This window comes from Fukomys damarensis, unplaced genomic scaffold (genome assembly GCF_012274545.1).
Source record: "Fukomys damarensis isolate Sample0158 unplaced genomic scaffold, DMR_v1.0_HiC HiC_scaffold_9, whole genome shotgun sequence".
NCBI classification, from domain to species: Eukaryota; Metazoa; Chordata; class Mammalia; order Rodentia; family Bathyergidae; genus Fukomys; species Fukomys damarensis.
This window is the reverse complement of record NW_022900921.1, coordinates 8,611,376-8,627,632: the sequence shown is the minus strand read 5'-3', so window position 1 is coordinate 8,627,632 and position 16,257 is coordinate 8,611,376. Positions and strand designations below refer to the sequence as shown.

General features: G+C 42.2%; 3 protein-coding genes across 10 annotated transcripts in view; 1 reads left to right on the top strand and 2 right to left on the bottom strand.

Moving 5' to 3' along the window:
* The window catches only part of Mrpl22 (mitochondrial ribosomal protein L22), a 28,027-nt gene extending 23,494 nt beyond the window's left edge, over positions 1-4,533 (bottom strand). Inside the window, exons 1-2 of one of the 2 annotated variants that reach the window (XM_010639673.3) lie at positions 4,455-4,533; positions 3,261-3,309 (exon numbers count right to left, since the gene is read on the bottom strand). Coding sequence is in view for 1 of the 2 variants with exons in the window: in XM_010639672.3 (XP_010637974.1) it covers positions 3,261-3,309; positions 3,392-3,419 (77 nt within the window). In the remaining variant the exon portion in view is untranslated. Of the gene's footprint in view, positions 1-3,260; positions 3,310-3,391; positions 3,490-4,454 lie in introns of those variants that run through there. The other variant, XM_010639672.3, reaches the window with a different exon arrangement.
* An 81-nt stretch (positions 4,534-4,614) lies between these two features.
* Positions 4,615-16,257, top strand: part of Gemin5 (gem nuclear organelle associated protein 5) — a 44,595-nt gene continuing 32,952 nt past the window's right edge. For 2 of the 4 annotated variants that reach the window (XM_010639671.2, XM_010639669.2), the window contains exons 1-8: positions 4,615-4,872; positions 5,777-5,937; positions 8,061-8,242; positions 10,713-10,864; positions 11,179-11,295; positions 12,344-12,476; positions 14,759-14,921; positions 15,923-16,135. In XM_010639671.2, the coding sequence (XP_010637973.1) occupies positions 4,704-4,872; positions 5,777-5,937; positions 8,061-8,242; positions 10,713-10,864; positions 11,179-11,295; positions 12,344-12,476; positions 14,759-14,921; positions 15,923-16,135 (1,290 nt within the window). In that variant the 5' untranslated portion in view covers positions 4,615-4,703. Of the gene's footprint in view, positions 4,873-5,776; positions 5,938-8,060; positions 8,243-10,712; positions 10,865-11,175; positions 11,296-12,343; positions 12,477-14,758; positions 14,922-15,922; positions 16,136-16,257 lie in introns of all 4 variants that reach the window. The other 2 variants (XM_010639670.2, XM_010639668.2) reach the window with 1 other exon arrangement.
* Positions 10,860-16,257, bottom strand: part of Cnot8 (CCR4-NOT transcription complex subunit 8) — a 61,434-nt gene continuing 56,036 nt past the window's right edge. For 3 of the 4 annotated variants that reach the window (XM_033761591.1, XM_033761592.1, XM_033761593.1), the window contains exons 7-8: positions 13,201-13,249; positions 12,737-13,050 (exon numbers count right to left, since the gene is read on the bottom strand). In XM_033761591.1, the coding sequence (XP_033617482.1) occupies positions 12,899-13,050; positions 13,201-13,249 (201 nt within the window). In that variant the 3' untranslated portion in view covers positions 12,737-12,898. Of the gene's footprint in view, positions 10,904-12,736; positions 13,051-13,200; positions 13,250-16,257 lie in introns of those variants that run through there. The other variant, XM_033761595.1, reaches the window with a different exon arrangement.

Here is a 16,257-nt window from a genome sequence, read left to right as displayed (position 1 = left end):
GCAAAGAAAAGTAAAAGTATAGTTAAATGAAAATCAGAAATAATTTCTACCCTTTACTTTAGGAAAGTCTTTTAGGAGTGATTTGACTACACAGAAAAGTAACTAAGTTGTTTCAGTTTCTTTTTTCCTCTAAAGGATGACAGATAAAACATGTAACGTCATCTAAGAGGCTAATGACTACATCCACCATAGAATCTGATTCGTTTTTGGTTTGGTTTTTGAGACAGGGTCTCACTATGTAGTTCAGGCTGGCCTTAAACTCACTATGTTGCCCAGGCTGACCTCAAACTCATGGTGATCCTCCTGCCTCAGCCTCTAGAGTGCTGGGCTGAAAGGTGTTTCACAACTGTGAAAATCCTCCATTGTGTTTTTACAAGTGTGATCAAAAATAAAGTGAATGTTGCTCCCAAGCGCCATCAAACAGAAAAGCAAGCTTGTAAATACATTACAATGAGTCCTCACCCACCTTATTCACCAGGTCTGGTACCATGCAACTTCTGGCTCTTCCCAAAAGTCAAAGTGACCATGAAAGGTAAACATTTTGAATCAATTCAGAACACCAAGGCTGTTATGACAGTACAAATGAAGACCTGAAAGAGGACTTCCTGAACTGCTTTACAAAGTGGCCAGGATGGGATAAGAGTATTCAAAGAAAGAGGGAGTAGTTTGAGGGGTATTAATAGCAATGTATCTTTTACTTTAATAGTGTTTTTAATTTAAACATCCATTGTATTCTGTGATCACACCTTGAGTCTGCTACCAGATATTACCTGTAGAAAGTTTTATTTGGGCTTCAGCAACTTTGTCTTAATTCAGCACAACGCTTTCAGATAAAGATGCATTGTACAGACTGCCACAAGCCCTAAATTCTCTTTTATAGTTCATTTCTATTCCTTATCTAGCATCTGTATGCCATTAAATCTCCAATCATGAAATAAAATTATTTGTAAGACTTTACATGGTTAAAAAAGTATTTATCTCCTTCCACCTAATTTTCCATTTCCTTTCGTTCTTTGAAATAGGGCCTCACTATGCAGTTAGTCTATCCTTGATTTCACTGGGTAGCCCATCATGGCTCTGAACTTGAGGCAATCCTCCTGCCTCAGCCTCTCAAGTGCTAGACTTACAGCCATTAGCATTCATGCCCAGCTTCTACTTAAGTTTTCATATGGTTATTTCCCTAATTATAAAGTTTATAATGAGAATTCATGAAATTATATAACTTCAAAACTGCAAAAATCTTTAGAGATTATCTAGCAAAACCAACATTCTCTTTTTTTTAATACCGGGGATCCTTGCACTTGTTAGGCAGGCAGCAGCACCACTGAGCTAAATCCCCAGCCCCAAAACCAACATTCTTATTTTATATGGTTGCAAAGATTGAGGTCAAATTGCTCAAGATATTTGCCCAGAGTTTCCTAATATTAAGTCAAATGAAAACAATACAAATTAGAGTGTTGTGGTACAAGTCTATATTCCTAGCACTCTGGAAAGCTGGGGCAGGAGGATCACAAGTTGGGGTCCACTCTGAGCAATTCATCAACTAACTTAGTGAGACTATCTGAAAATATAAAACCAAAAAGGCTAGGAATGTAGCTCAATACAAAGGACCTAAATTCAAGCCTTGGCACAGAAAAAAAAAGTCAAATTAACAAACACGGTCAAAATACTCTTAGACCCAATGCTAAAACTAAAAAGAGAAACAAGAACTGTCCCTACCTCTCCAAGATACACAAGCTAGTAAAAGACACAGATACCCATGTACAAAGCCATTATACAAGTCAAACACAGCAAGCCAAAGGAGAAATTAATTTCTTTTCATTTTAGAAAAATCTTGCTGGGTGTGGTGGTACACACCTGTAATCCCAGCACGCCAGAGGCTGAGGCAGAAAGATCGCTGTGAGTTCCAGACCACCCTTGGCTACATAGTGAGTTCCAGGTCAGTCTCAACTACATAGTGAGACCCTGTCTCAAAAAACCAAAAAATACAAAAAAAAAAAAAAAAAAAAAAAAAAAAAAAAAAAAAAAAGAAAGAAAGAAAGATCTGAGAAAACTTTCTAAATGGGAACTATCTAAACAGGGGTTTGAATAACAAGTAGGGATGCTGTTACAGACAAGAAGTTAAGAGTCACAGCAAGAAAAAGCCAAGAAGTAAACACACAGTATCTTCAGAAAAAGTTAAGTTAATCAATATGGTTGGGAGGTGCAGTGATATAAGACAATTTCAAAAAGGAAAATTTAGACAAATCCTAAGAGCAGTGCTTACTATTTTCCTCTTTAGCCCACTACTTCATCCCTTCAGGTTTATGAATCTAGTACAGAAGTAAATATAAAGAGAATCCAATAATTTATAATAATAAAAAACACTAGTAAATCATGATAATAAAAACATGAGTAGCTACTAGAACTTACAGGGATTAGCACACACCACCAGCTGTGCTACTCACTTTATAATCACTGCATCTTTTATTCAGCTTTAAAAAAATCTATGAGATAGGTACTAATATTACTCTCATATCGCATGAGATAAGTGAAGCTTAAAAAGAAGATAAGCAACTCCCAAAAATCACAGCTTTTAAAGTCTACAAACTAAGACAAAATAAATGCTAACAAATGCATAAATTGGAAAAATTACCACAGTATCAATTTCCAAATATCAAATACTGTACCGCAGAAGAGGGAAAAAAAGAAGGCAGGCTTCTTGCAGGGCCAAACTCAATCCATCGCATTCCCTAACTTTTAAGGAACACTTTTGTCCTAAGACCACAGAATGCGCTGAAGAGTTAAAAGACTTCAAAATCTATAACTGAGTAAGATTGGACAAATTATGTTACGTTTGAGAATTTCAATTTTAATGTCTAAAAAATGGGCATAGAGTACCTACTGTGAACACAGGACAGGAAACGATAATGCACAGAAAGAGTTCAACACAGGGTCAAGCAGGATGTGAACAGGACCATCTACAAAACAGCCCCTGTTCACTCAAGCAAGTAACCAAGGAGGTAACTAAAAAAGTTGGTCTCTCCCATGAATACGTGGAAGAATCCAATTAAGCTCAGAAAGAGCCCTTGGGCAATGAGATATCCTGGTCCCCGCAAGGCTATACAATACGATATTGTAAATACAGTGTATCAAAGCAGAGAAGGAAGCTCTCACTGCTACCCTTGAGCCTGAGACAAAATCTAACACATAGGCGCTCAGCAAGTCACACACTAGTGGGTAGGCCTTGGACCGTCCTAAAACAGCAAAGGGAGACTTACCCCAACGCCAGAGTTCCCCGGCTCCTCAAATTCTGTCTCCATAACGTACCTGCAACATTAATTCAAGTGATCATCTCAGATTCTCGTCTTAACTCCCTTCTTCTGCCCTTTCATCCCTAAGAAATCCTTACCCAACTCTCTCAGCACGGTCACCGCCATCTTACTTCCCGCCCCCTACGGAAGCCTCTGCGATCAATTAAAATCGGACAATACGCTTGCGCAAAACTCCAGGTTTCGTCCCAATCCGGAAACAGGTTTTCCGGAGACTGCGAAACGGGAGAATGAATGATTTAAGGACAGAAAACTTGTGTGTTTTCCGGGAATTCCAGAAACATTGGAGCCACTTCACAAATGGTTTGAAAGAAATTGGAGAACAAAGTTTCTCAAACTGGTGGGCTTCAGGTTTCTTGTCAGTAATGACTACCTATACCCATCAGGGATTCCACTAAATTTCATTTACTTCTCCTAGCAATCCAACACGGCAAGGAGTATCTTCAAATCAGAAACATTTAGGATAGATTAAAGTCTCAAATAACTCCTGACAAAAGTAGTGATCAGTTTAGGGCTGGGTGCGTCCAAAGTCAGTGCCCCTCTCTGCCTCCAAATGTATGTTGACCCTGTCAGATTTCACTTTGCTACATATTCGGAAGTGCCACGGCCGAAAATAAACAAGCAGTACAGGAGGAGAGCACAATCTGAGCCCGTTAGCATATCTGAGCTGGAAGAAGGCTTCCATTCTTTTTCCTCCACATCACTTACCACAAAGTACCCTTGCCATAGCTGGCGCTCAGTCAAGCAAATTAAAAGAGCCACTCCATTCGGTTTCTCTGAAATTTTTGAATATCAAGAATCCAGATAAGAACCAAGATATATCATGTAAAGGTACAAGATGATCATACTGTACATCTAAAATGTACCAATAAACTTAGTTTTTTAAAACAAGAACCTAGAATCCAAATTCCCACCCAAATGCAGAAACTCTTCCTTTTCTGGCTCGTCCTTTTATCTTTTGCTTAATTAACTTTTTCAGAGACCTTTCAAACACCTCCAAAACTAACAAAGTGCTCTGGCAGACAGGTCTCAAAAAATAGGGGAGAGTAACAGGTCCAAACACCAAACCGGCAGTGTGGGGAGGTGGCTCCATCAGTCTCACTCCTTAATTACAAGCCTTGCTGGGAAGTAAGAATGCCTAACCTCAGGGCTGGATCGAAGCAGCACCAGCTCCCCCGCTGGGATGGCACGGACCTCCCAGCCCCGGCGCGGCTGGGAAGCTGAGCTCGCAGCGACTCCCCGTCACCCCGCCCCCAAGGAGCTAGCGGTGCTGCATTGGGCCTCCGCGCGCACCGTAGCGGCGGCCGAGGAGGCGGGGCTCATGGACCGCCCTGCCCCTTTCCTGGCTCTGGCGTGGGGCTGCGAAAGATCCAGCGATTTCATCCTCAGTGAATGATGGGGCCGGAGCCGCAAACGCTGCCGCCTTCCCCCAACTGGTACTGCACCCGCTGCAGCGACGCAGTGCCAGGGGGCCTCTTCGGCTTCGCGGCGCGGACCTCTGTCTTCCTTGTCCGCGTGGGCCCGGGCGCGGGCACCATCCCTGGGACGCCCCCGTTTCGAGGTAACTCCCCGAGTCTGGGCCCGAACTTTCCTATTCGCCCCGAGCGCGCCAACTGATCGTCAGCAGCCACCTCTTTTTTTCTGTAGATAGTTCCGAGCAGAGAGAAGTGTCTGCGCAGAGTCCCTAAGCGCACAATCGCGATGAATCCCCCAGAACAGCAGCACCGCGCTGTGGCGGACCGGTCCCGCCTCCTGGCGCCCGCACGTGGGACCGCGGACTCCCTCAAGTTAGCCCCGGCTGCACCCGGGTGTTTAAGACACACGAGGCTTCCCTCCCCTGCCCTAGTGCTCCTGGGGCCCTCTACAGCTGCAGCCCTAGGACTCTGCAAATAGGTGACACTCTCTCTGTGAGGTGTGCGGGTTGCGCAGATACTGAGTGCCGCGCTCCGGAATGGGGTTTGAGGATGCCTCGGGATGTGTCATACTAGACATTCCATTCCAAATAATCCCAGCCCTCGGGAGACTGAGGCTGGAAGATCGCTGTGAGTTCGAGACCAGCCTGGGCTACATAGTGAGTTCCAGGTCAGTCTCAGCTTCATAGTGCAACCCTGTCTCTAAAAACAAACGAACAACAACAAAAAAAAGCAAACGACCTGAGGCCAAACCCAAGTAAAAACGGCTTTCACGTTTTCATTTGCGCTGCTTCTCAACCTATGAACTAAGCATTGAGAGGGATATCAACATTATTTTACAGCTGAGATTACCTAGATTCAGAGAGAAAAAATGAATTGTCTAAAGTCACGTACCTACATCTGGGGTTTCTAGTTAGGGATTTGTGGATATTTTTGTTACACATGTGGTAGTAACTCCAGAGCACTTGCTCGCTCATCAGTCAGTAACAGTGGGATTCTGTCTGGAATCATGGCTAGAGTTTTAATTAACCTGAAGTTTGGTTTCACTTAAAGTTGTAGGAGAGTTGGTGGGACACACTGAGAGAGTCTCTGGCTTCACGTTTTCCCATCACCCCGGTCAGTACAATCTCTGTGCCTCCAGCTCTGATGACGGGACTGTGAAAATATGGGATGTTGAGACAAAAACAGTTGTGACGGAACACGCACTCCATCAGGTACTGATTTCTCACACCATTTTTTTGTTTTGTTTTGTTTTTTGAGATAGGGTCTCACTATGTAGTTGAGATTGACCTGGAACTCACTATGTAGCCCAGGCTGGTCTCAAACTCACAGCGATCCTCCTGCCTCAGCTTCCGGAGGGCCGGGATTACAGGCGTGCGCCTCCACACCAGCATCTCAGACCATTTTTTAAGTATCTGTAGTTCTTTTGTCTCCAATAATTTCCTAGCTCAATTGTGCAAGGTGACTTTTTAATTGTATCCATAAATGAAATACAAAACTTTATCCTTGTAATTTGTCTCAAAACTTTTTTTTAAAGGAAATGCATACTACAGGTATAAACTACAGGTTAGCAGACTGTGATGCTACCTGGTTTTGCAAATACCTACTAGAGTAACCACACTCAAGTCCTGTCTGTGGCAGTTTTCATGCCACGCAGCAAAGCTGAGGAGATACACAAAGACAGTTCAGCCTGGGAAGTAATATTTAATAGCTGGCTACTCAGATGAAGTAGTAAATATAAACTGTAAGTGAGAAACTGAAACCCATTTCTAAAACAGACATTATTTGATATATTTGCCTTTTGAGAGAACATGGGAAAGAAAAGAGGTCACTTAAGGTTTGTAAGAACTTTGTGTTGATCTTTTTTTTTTCAGTACCAGGGATCAAACTCAGGACCTAACACTGAGCAAAATCCCCAGCCCTATGTTGATGTATTTAAGGAAAGAAAAATGTTAGTGATTCCTTGGTCCCCACTAGTCTGCATTTTCTCATCACTTAGCTAATATAATATTGCTATATAATAGCATGCTGGGTATGGTGGCATACGCCTGCAATCCCAGCACTCAGGAGGCTGAGGCAGGAGGATCACCATGAGTTTGAGACCAGCTTGCATTACATAGTTCAAGGCTGCTCTGAATTACATAGCTGATCCTGTCTCAAATAAGTAAATAAAAGTAGCAACAAGTATTTATTAAGTACCTGTGATGTGCCTTGCATTATCCTGCTTTGAGAGTCAGGTTAAAAATTAAGTAAATGCACACCCATGTTTATAGCGGCACAGTTTGTAATAGATAAAACTTGGAAACAGCCCATTTGCCCATCCGTTGGAAACTAGATAAAGAAGATGTAGTTTTTCTATAAAATGGAATATTACTCAGCCATAAAGAAGGAGAAAATAGATTCATTCATAGGAAAATGGATACATATTGAAGATATACTCCTAAGTGAAATAAATAAGGCACACATGTGTAAATACCGAATAGTTTCTCTGGTGTGAATAATCTGCAATAATACAGAAGATCCTAATAAGATTTACTGACATTGAGAAATGGGAAGAAAGGAGCTAAAGGTATAGGGAAGGTGGGATGGGTAGGGGAAGGGTAATAAGGGAAAAGAAAAAAATGTGAGATAATGAAAAGATGGAAATAAAGTGTTTGTAGATGGGGAGGGGAGGAGGGGGTGAAGGGAGGGCAGGGGTAAGGGGAAAAAATGAGAATCAAGACTTGTCACGTAGAGGTACAAGATCCCAACAATGAATGTAACTGTACTGTATCCCTAAAATGTACCAATAAACTCATTTAAAGCTGGGAAAAAAAAAAAACTTAAACATTAAAAAAAAAAATTAAGTAAAAATCCATGCCAGGGATTAACTCAGTAGCACTGTATCTGCCTTGCAAGAGTAAGATCCTGAGTTTGATTCCTAGTACCACCCCCCGCCCACAAAAAAAATGAAGTAAAATTTCAGTATTGAATTGTGTAATTGATAATGTGAAATAGGAAGAAAAGGGCTAAAGGTGTAGGGGAAGTGGGAAGGGTAGAGGAAACAAAATAAGGGACAAGAAAAAATATGAGAAAAGGAAAACAATGGAAAAAAAGTCTTTGTATATAGTCGAGGGTGGAAGGGTTGAAGGGACGGCAGGGGTAAGGGGAATAAATGAGAACTAAGACCTGTCCTGTAAAGGTACAAGATCCCAATGATGAATGTAACTGTACTGAATACCTAAAATGTACCAGTAAACTCAATGAGAAAAAGAATGTACCAATAAACTCAGTAAGATTAAAAAAGAATTCAGTATTGACAAATGAGAAAAATCTATATTGTCATTTTGTTTTGAAGCACACGATATCTGCATTACATTGGTCGCCTCAAGTGAAGGATTTAATAGTATCTGGAGATGAAAAAGGAGTCATTTTCTGCTATTGGATCAACAGAAATGACAGCCAGCGCCTCTTCATAGAACCCAGGACAATTTTCTGTCTTACTTGTTCACCTCATGATGAGGACTTAGTAGCCATTGGGTAAGTACTATGCTTTTGTAGTGATGGTTTATGTTTGTTTATGCTCATATTTTTCCTTTGTGTTTCCTTTTCCTGTGCCTTTATTCCTTGATGGAAACTTTCTACAAATGTTAGCTGTTCCCCAGAACCATAAACAGCATCTTGCCTATGACCTCCAGGTTCTTACTGTCTTTCCCACTCTCTCTCGTTTTTGTTTCTTTCTTTTCCGTGATACTATACTTTCCTCATTCTTCATGCCTAATTTCTACAGCCAGCCTTCACATGTTGGAAATGTTTTCTTTCTTTCACATTTGTCACATGTCACATACTGTTCATAGATAAAACAGGAACAGCCGGAGTAAAATAACTGCTCCGGCGCTGGAGCCAAGCCCTCCCTCTCCATTGGGAGGGGATGTGGCAATGGGATCTGTCTTCTTATGCATCATCAAGGCTGCCTTTCCCTGGCATGCCATGCACTTCTCACCCAAAGATGTTTATTCCATCAGTTTGGAGACTTGGCACAGGCCGTCTTTCTAGACTATTAAAGAAGGAAGTCTGACTGGAGTGGAATCAAGAGACCAGTGTGTGTCTGGGGGAATGTATCTGTGGTGGAGACAAACTTTGCACAAAATATACTGTAAAAATATGCACGAAGACAGAGGAGATATGTAGGGTTGTGAGGGTACTAAATGCAAGGTAGAAGGGGAAGGGTGGGAAGGTGCATGTAGGTGAGTGACAGGAAGCTATAAAAGGTCTGGGGATCCATGGTCTCATGAAGCCGGAACACTGCTGTACCAGAGAGGTGAGCAGAAAGGGCAGTGCCCAGGAGTCTTCAGCAGCCTGACTCAAACAGATCTTGAAAGAAGAATCGGAACTCAGGTAGCAGAAAGTCTTCCAGTAGAGAGAACAACACAAATCATAAGAATTTGTTTTTAGGGCTGGGGATTTAGCTCAGTGGTTCCACCGCCTGCCTTGCAAGCACAAGGTCCTGAGTTCGATCCCAAGTACAAAAAAAAAAAAAAAGAAAGAAAGAAAGAAAGAAAGAATTTGTTTTTAGAGGATCTTTCAAAACTAATTATTTCCAGAAAGCTTACCTTCAAAATAGTTTGATATCATGGCAGTTAGTTTTCATAACTTTGTGATTCTCCAAGTCCAGGCCTTCAGACTGGCATACTATTATTTCTAGAGTCCTTTTGGTTGGTTTCTTTCTTATCTGTAATGGTGGTTTTCTGTAGAATTGTATAATTTGTAGGGAATATGGAGAGCTGTGAAGTACTGTGGATAATAATTTTGCACTTTCTAAAAACACAAATATACACATGCCTTACATGCTGGCAGTCTATCACTGGACATCAAATCTGAAATCGTCCTGTATATATACACGAATATTAACAGTAACCTTTTCGTTTGTATAGTAGCAAAAGCTGGAAGTCCTTTGTAAGGAAAATGGTGGTTAAACTGTGATAAGTGTATACAGTACAGCGGTAATGCAGTAGCATAGATGACTGAATAGAAGCTAGAATTGCAAGTGTCAGCATGGCCAACCCAGAAGGGATAAAAGAAGCAATCTTCCAAAAGACAGACTGAATGATACCATTTATATGAGGTTTCTAAATACACAGAATAAATCTGTATCTTATGTAGGAATATATACACAAAGAAGCTAGGAATGAGGTGATAAAAATTTTACAATTAGTGACTTACCTGTGAGAAAGGAGAGATTTGATTTGGGTGACTCTATAGAGCAATTCGGCTATTTGGATTATTTTTTCTTAAGCTGGATAGTAAATATTTATATGTCTGAAACATTTCATCGTGATTTTTCCTGAAAAGTGATTAGAAATTTTGTTTCTTTTGAATTCATAAAATGTCAGTGAGAATTTCACAGAAAATAGAGTCCAGTGGCTTTGTGAATTCTGTAGTTACAAAAGTGTCATTAGTTATAAAAAGTTCAGTACAGGAGGACAAATTCATCTCTAATCGGAAGAGTTGCTGGACTCCTGTGAGAACTGTGCTATAAATTCCCTTAGAAAAAATGCGTGACTTGTGTTGAAAAACAGAACTCTTAAGTAATTGCTTTATTCAACTATTTGGGTTTGTCTTTAATCCCTTAAATGAGAACTGTGGTCACTACGGCAATTTAATGAAATAAAAGATGTAAATAAATTACAAACAGCTTTATCCCCAAGGCTTTATACAATCAAATGATTTTTCTAAAAAAAAAATAAAAGCATGCTTACTGTTAAGAGTTTTATGCCAGAAAATATGTACAGCACTGGTGCCAAGAGTCTGAGCAGGAAGGAGGATTTTAATAACCAAGAAATGTGAAAGCAGGACAAAACTAAATGTTTCCTGTCCTCTTCCTTTCTCCTTTGCCCCTAGTGCACCTCGCTAAATTCTAGAAGTCCACAGTGGTAACTCCTAAGCCAAAATGTTTACTACAGGGACAGACTGTCTTGATTTTTCACTAACATTTCTAACTTGTTTTTAGCTACAAGGATGGCATGGTGGTTATAATTGACATCAGTAAGAAAGGAGAAGTTACTCACAGGCTTCGAGGCCATGATGATGAAATCCACTCCATAGCCTGGTGTCCCCTGCCTGGTGAAGACTGTTTATCCATAAATCAAGAAGAAAACTCAGGTAGAGATGATTAGAAGGAGAGTTTAGTGCCCTTCAGACCTAAAGAACAAAGTGGATAGAACTAAACTGTCTGAATTGTATTTTAAAACAAGGTTTTGCAGTAGACCTATGAAAAAGAGACAGTGAACCGGGGATTTAGCTCAGTGGCATTGCACCTGCCTCACAAGCGCAAGGTCCTGAGTTTGATCCCCAGTACCAAAAATAAAAAATAAAAGAAGAAGTTTTGGAAACCCTTGTGAGCTGATTTTTTAAAAATAACTTATGTATATGTTTGATGCAAATTTGAAATAAAATTACCATCTCTGTCCTAGAAGAACCTGAAATTGCCAATGGGAAAGTTACAGCACAAACTCCAGAGGCAAAAGGCTGCTACTTAGCCACTGGAAGCAAAGATCAGACCATTCGGATCTGGAGCTGCGCCAGAGGCCGAGGTAAGGTCCACATGTGACGTCCCTTGTGATGTAACCTGTATTGATCTGGCAGAATGGCCACCTTTTATTCCATCTCACTGTTCCGAGAGTTTATCATCTGTCAGAAATCTGTTCTTCTCCCCTCCTGTTCCAAACTTTGCTGTCCCAGTTTAGACTGGGCTAAAGCTTTCTCTGTGTTGAACATACGGCTTTTGTGTTTTCTGATGCCTTTCAGGAGAAAGCAAACATTCTTGCTTTAATAAGGGTTGCTATTGGGTATGAAAAGCAAGATACCGTAAGAACAGGAGTGTTGGAACTTGCCAAGGCCTGGGTCACAGGCTAGAAGAGCTGTAGTGTAAATGATATCTACCCACTACAGAAGTGTACATTTGCATGTTTACACCCGTCCAGACTAAGCTAGAAATCCACATGTGGCTCTTGGTCTGAGAATCCCTCCAGAATGATAACTGTCAAATACAGCGGCCTTCAGTTCTATAGAGCAGAATCAGCGAGTTTCTGAAGACAGAGGCTCCTGGACCCCACTTCATACCTGCTGAATCAGAGTCTTTGGGAGTTGGACGCTGGTGTATAAGTTTTTTAAAACTGTACTCGTGGCTCCGATGTAAAATACAGATTAAGAGCCATGAGTGTAGCTAGTACTGGTGGAGGTGCTCCCCTGCTACACCATTGTGACTGCCGTGTTTTCCCCTGGGTGGATTTATAGCCAACAAGAAGGAACCCCAGTTTCTGTCCTTCTGACTTTAGAAAGTCTTGGATTTTGTTACCACCTTGGGATCTCGATTCTAATTGGGAACACTTCCTCAAACAAAAAATACTCTCAACATGCTTGGGTTGCCAAAACAATGTGTAAGATCTTGTTTGACCTAAGTGTAGCCAGATTAGGGTTACCCACTATTTATAACAATGTTTCTGGGGAAAAAAATGAGGTATTTAGTCAAAGCAACCAAAGTAACAGACTTAATCACTGACGGTGTGCTGTTCACTGCTGGTGACTCCAGGTGAGCAGCTTCCCTACCCTGAGTGCTCACTCTCCCTCCCTAACTTGTAGGAGTGCTCGTTTTGAAAATCCCTTTTCTGAAGAGAAGAGGAGGGGGCGTGGACCCAACGGTTAAGGAGCGCCTTTGGTTGACCCTGTATTGGCCCAAGAATCAGCCGACACAGCTGGTGTCCAGTTGCTTTGGGTGAGTCTTAGGATCGTGCTATCTGGGATACACTTTGTTTCCCAGATGGCCTCAGTGATTCCCAGGCGTCTCATTGTAGAGACAGCAGATAAAGAAGGTGATGGCCAAGGCCTGCATTATGATGGGCCGTCTCAAATGGAAAATCCTCAGACTTGTTCTGTCGACTAGCAGAGTCATAAAAAGATCAAAACTACAGTGGGGGTTAAATCAGATGCAGATGAACTCCAGAATCAATCTGATGCTTGCCTGGTTCACGTTCATGTTCACGAGCAAGAGCCTTGCCAGTGCTGAGCTTCAGTTACTGACTGTACACACCTTCAGTGTGTAGAAAGAGGAAGTGGTAGTGACGTTTTTCTATTTCTTAGAATGGTTATGGCCCTTCAATAAACAAAATTTTTCAGCCCTTTCTATAGGAAAAAATTTTATTGCTCTGTTCTCGTACCACAGTGAATGAAGAAGGCTTCTGTGACCCGCAAATGGTAAGGGGATTTCTCCCCGTCAGCAAATGAGGGATTAATTCTGCAACGGATGCGAGCTGTGTGTTCTCTAATTGGATTAAATATGAATTCTGTCCCTGGAGAGTGTCACATCCTTCAGTTAGAGGCCTTGGTGCCCAGCACCGCCCCACCCCCACCCATACTCTCTTCCCCAGGTGGTTTTACCTGTGCCTGACCAACAGGCTATGGTGCAGGGCTCCCATGGGCCTCTCCCCAGGTTCACTTACTTTTCACACAACTCAGAGAACTCAGCGTCCCCATCCATGTCCAGGTTCGCTGTAAGGATATCAAAGGACACACATAAGATCATAGGGTGAGTGTGAGAGACGGCCAAAGAGCACCTCTGCCCTCTTGGGCTCCCTTCCTTCCCTCCAGTCTGTCCACGTGTTTGGCTGTGTAAGGAAGCTCGCAGAGCCTTGTCTTCTGAGTTTTTATGGCTGCATGATTTACATTTGCATGATTGATTAAACCCTTGGCATTTGGTGATCAGTTTACCCTTCCTCCCCTCCCGCTTCTGTGTGGAGGATGGGGCTGGCAGTCCTGATCCTCTAATTCTGCCTTAGTCTTTCTGCCGAGCAGATCCCACCCTGAAGCTACCCACAGGCTGCCAGCTACCAGTCTGCTCATTAATATAAAAAAGAATGTTTGTGATTCCAAGAATTTTAGGAGTTGTATGCCAGGAAAAGACAAAGGTTTAAAATATGGGCTGGGGGCTATGGCTCAGTGCTAGAGCATTTGCCTGGCAAGTACAAGACACTAGGTTCATTTCCCAGTACACAACAAAAATGAAAGGCCACGTGTCCTTTTAAAAGATAACAACTTACTCCTAATTGCTGACAATAAGTGGATTCAATAAGCAAATTCCCTGCTTTGAAGTGAATACTGTAGAGCATACATATTCCTCTAAATGTTAATGCAATCCTGCTTCTCGCTGCAACCCCCCCAAAGGAGATATTGTGTGCAAATTGGAGCCATCAGGTTATGGTGGCATTTATAATTAAAGCTGTTGGAGCAACCTGTTTAAAAGATGGTCTAGAGCCAGGCGTGGTTGCGCACCCCTGTAATCCCATCACTTGGGAGGCTGAGGCAGGAGGATCGCTGTGAGTTTGAGACCAGCCTGGGCTACATAGTGAGTTCTAGGTCAGTCTCAACTACATAGTGAGACCCTGTCTTAAAAAAACTAAATGATGGTCTAGTACATTCATGTTTGAAGAACAAAGGTGTATAATAAAGTATCCTCACAACCATCATCCATGGCCACTTGATTCCCCCCAACTGTAGGCAAAAGTACAGACAGTTGTGTGTGGCTACAGAACAGATTTGCAAATCGGAAAACAACTACAAGGGATACTTGGACTTCAGCTTTTATAGCACGGAGCAGTGGGTACCTGCAGCTCATCATTCTGGGGAAAATACAGAAGACTGAAACAAAACTAGCAATTAGAAACTGACGCAAATCAGGCTTTTGTCAGTCTGTGAGAATGTCTAGGTCCAAAGGCAAAGTGGTCACTCAGGTACTGTTAGACTCTCAATAATTGTTCCCTCTGGCAGATTCAGTTCCGAGCATGGTGGGTTATGGCAGTCTATTTCCTGTCAGCAAATCTGTAAAGCTCAGAAAAGGACTGTTCCTCTCTCAGCCCATTCTGCAGCCCTTTGACTTGTATTTGGTAGAGCAACAATTAAAAAAAACTCATTATATAATGAAGGGCCCAGACCCCGGCTCAGCAATCCCTTGTATCAGATTACTTATGAATGAGAACTAGCGCCTGTGTTCTTCTTTCTCAGAGGCGAACTGCTGCTGTGGGATCTCACCCAGTCTTGGAGACGGAAATACACCCTCTTTAGTGCTTCAGAAGGGCAGAATCATTCCAGAATCGTCTTTAATTTATGTCCTTTGCAAACTGAGGACGACAAGCAGCTGCTCCTGTCCACATCAATGGATAGAGATGTAAGAACCCCTTGGTTTTGTTGCCTGGTAGCGCATTTGGGTGGGACTGAAGATGTCAGTCCTCACACCCAATTCCTGTTTCCAGCCTTACAGTCACCTTAGTGATCACCTCTAAATATGTCCACAGCAACTGGTACGGGAAATGTGAGGAGTTACGAGATGCTTTTCTGCTAAAGCAGACTTTCAGAGTAGGTGCATCCATCCATAAAAGGGTGCGTGAGCTCATCGTGCTTTGGCTCATGCTCCGGGGATGGCACACGTGTTGTTTTTCTAAGACAGATACATTCTCATCGAATGTATAAGTTTAAAAAAAGTAAAACGTCAGTGTTCAGGGTAAATCTCAGCATTGGCACTTTCTGTTAAGTAAGTGGGTTTTGGGTTGCAGTTTGGGTGCCCCTCTCTACTCCATCTGCTCTGGTCTGCATCTCCATCTCTGCTGGTCTAGACAGTAACCTGGGCAACAAAACCCTCTGCTCTTGGTAAAAGTCTCTCCGAGGATGACCTGGCTGTATTGAAGTCTGTGACCCATTTTGCAACTAGGCTAGGCTTATTTGATAGACTTTTTCTCTCAAGCCTTGTGTTCAACAAGTAATGATTAAAACCTTTTCACTCCTCCCGACTTCAAGTTTTCTCTTTAGCTGGCAGCTCTTTGGTGCTTCCTTGTGTTGAGGCCACATTCACCCTAATTTAGAGTTTCCTAAGTGAGGCAGTGGGAACAGCTGTACAGGCCGCAGGCCCCTACACGCTGGGCTATGGGGCCAGCGTTCTGGTGTATTGATTGTATGATGCTGAATTCCCTGGACATCTCTGAGAATAAACAGATTCCCAAGATCCCTTTGAGATGTATCATTTATGGCTGGATTTTTCCCTAAAAAATGCTTTTTCCAACTCCTGCCAAAATAGTTAAGGTACAGTATGCCAACTCCATTTGAAACACAGGAGTCTTTTTTCCTATACCTCTGCTTTTTTCTATATTTAGGCCCTAACCCTACTCTTTTCAGGTAAAATGTTGGGACATGACCACGCTGGACTGCTGCTGGACCCTGCCTTCCCTGGGAGGGTTTGTATACAGCCTGGCCTTCTCTCCTGAGGACACAGGCTATTTGGCGATAGGTGTTGGGGATGGCATGATCCGGGTGTGGAATACATCGTCCAAAAAGAACAGCTATGACGTGAAGAGTTTCTGGCAAGGTGTCAAGTCCAAGGTTACAGCAGTAAGGCTGCCTTTAAATTTGTTTTTTTTGTTGTTGTTTTGTTTTTTCAAATAAGTGGTTTCTTTTGTTTTAGAGATGATCTGCTTCTGTAAGTGAGTGCTATTGTTTAAAGGTATTTTCAG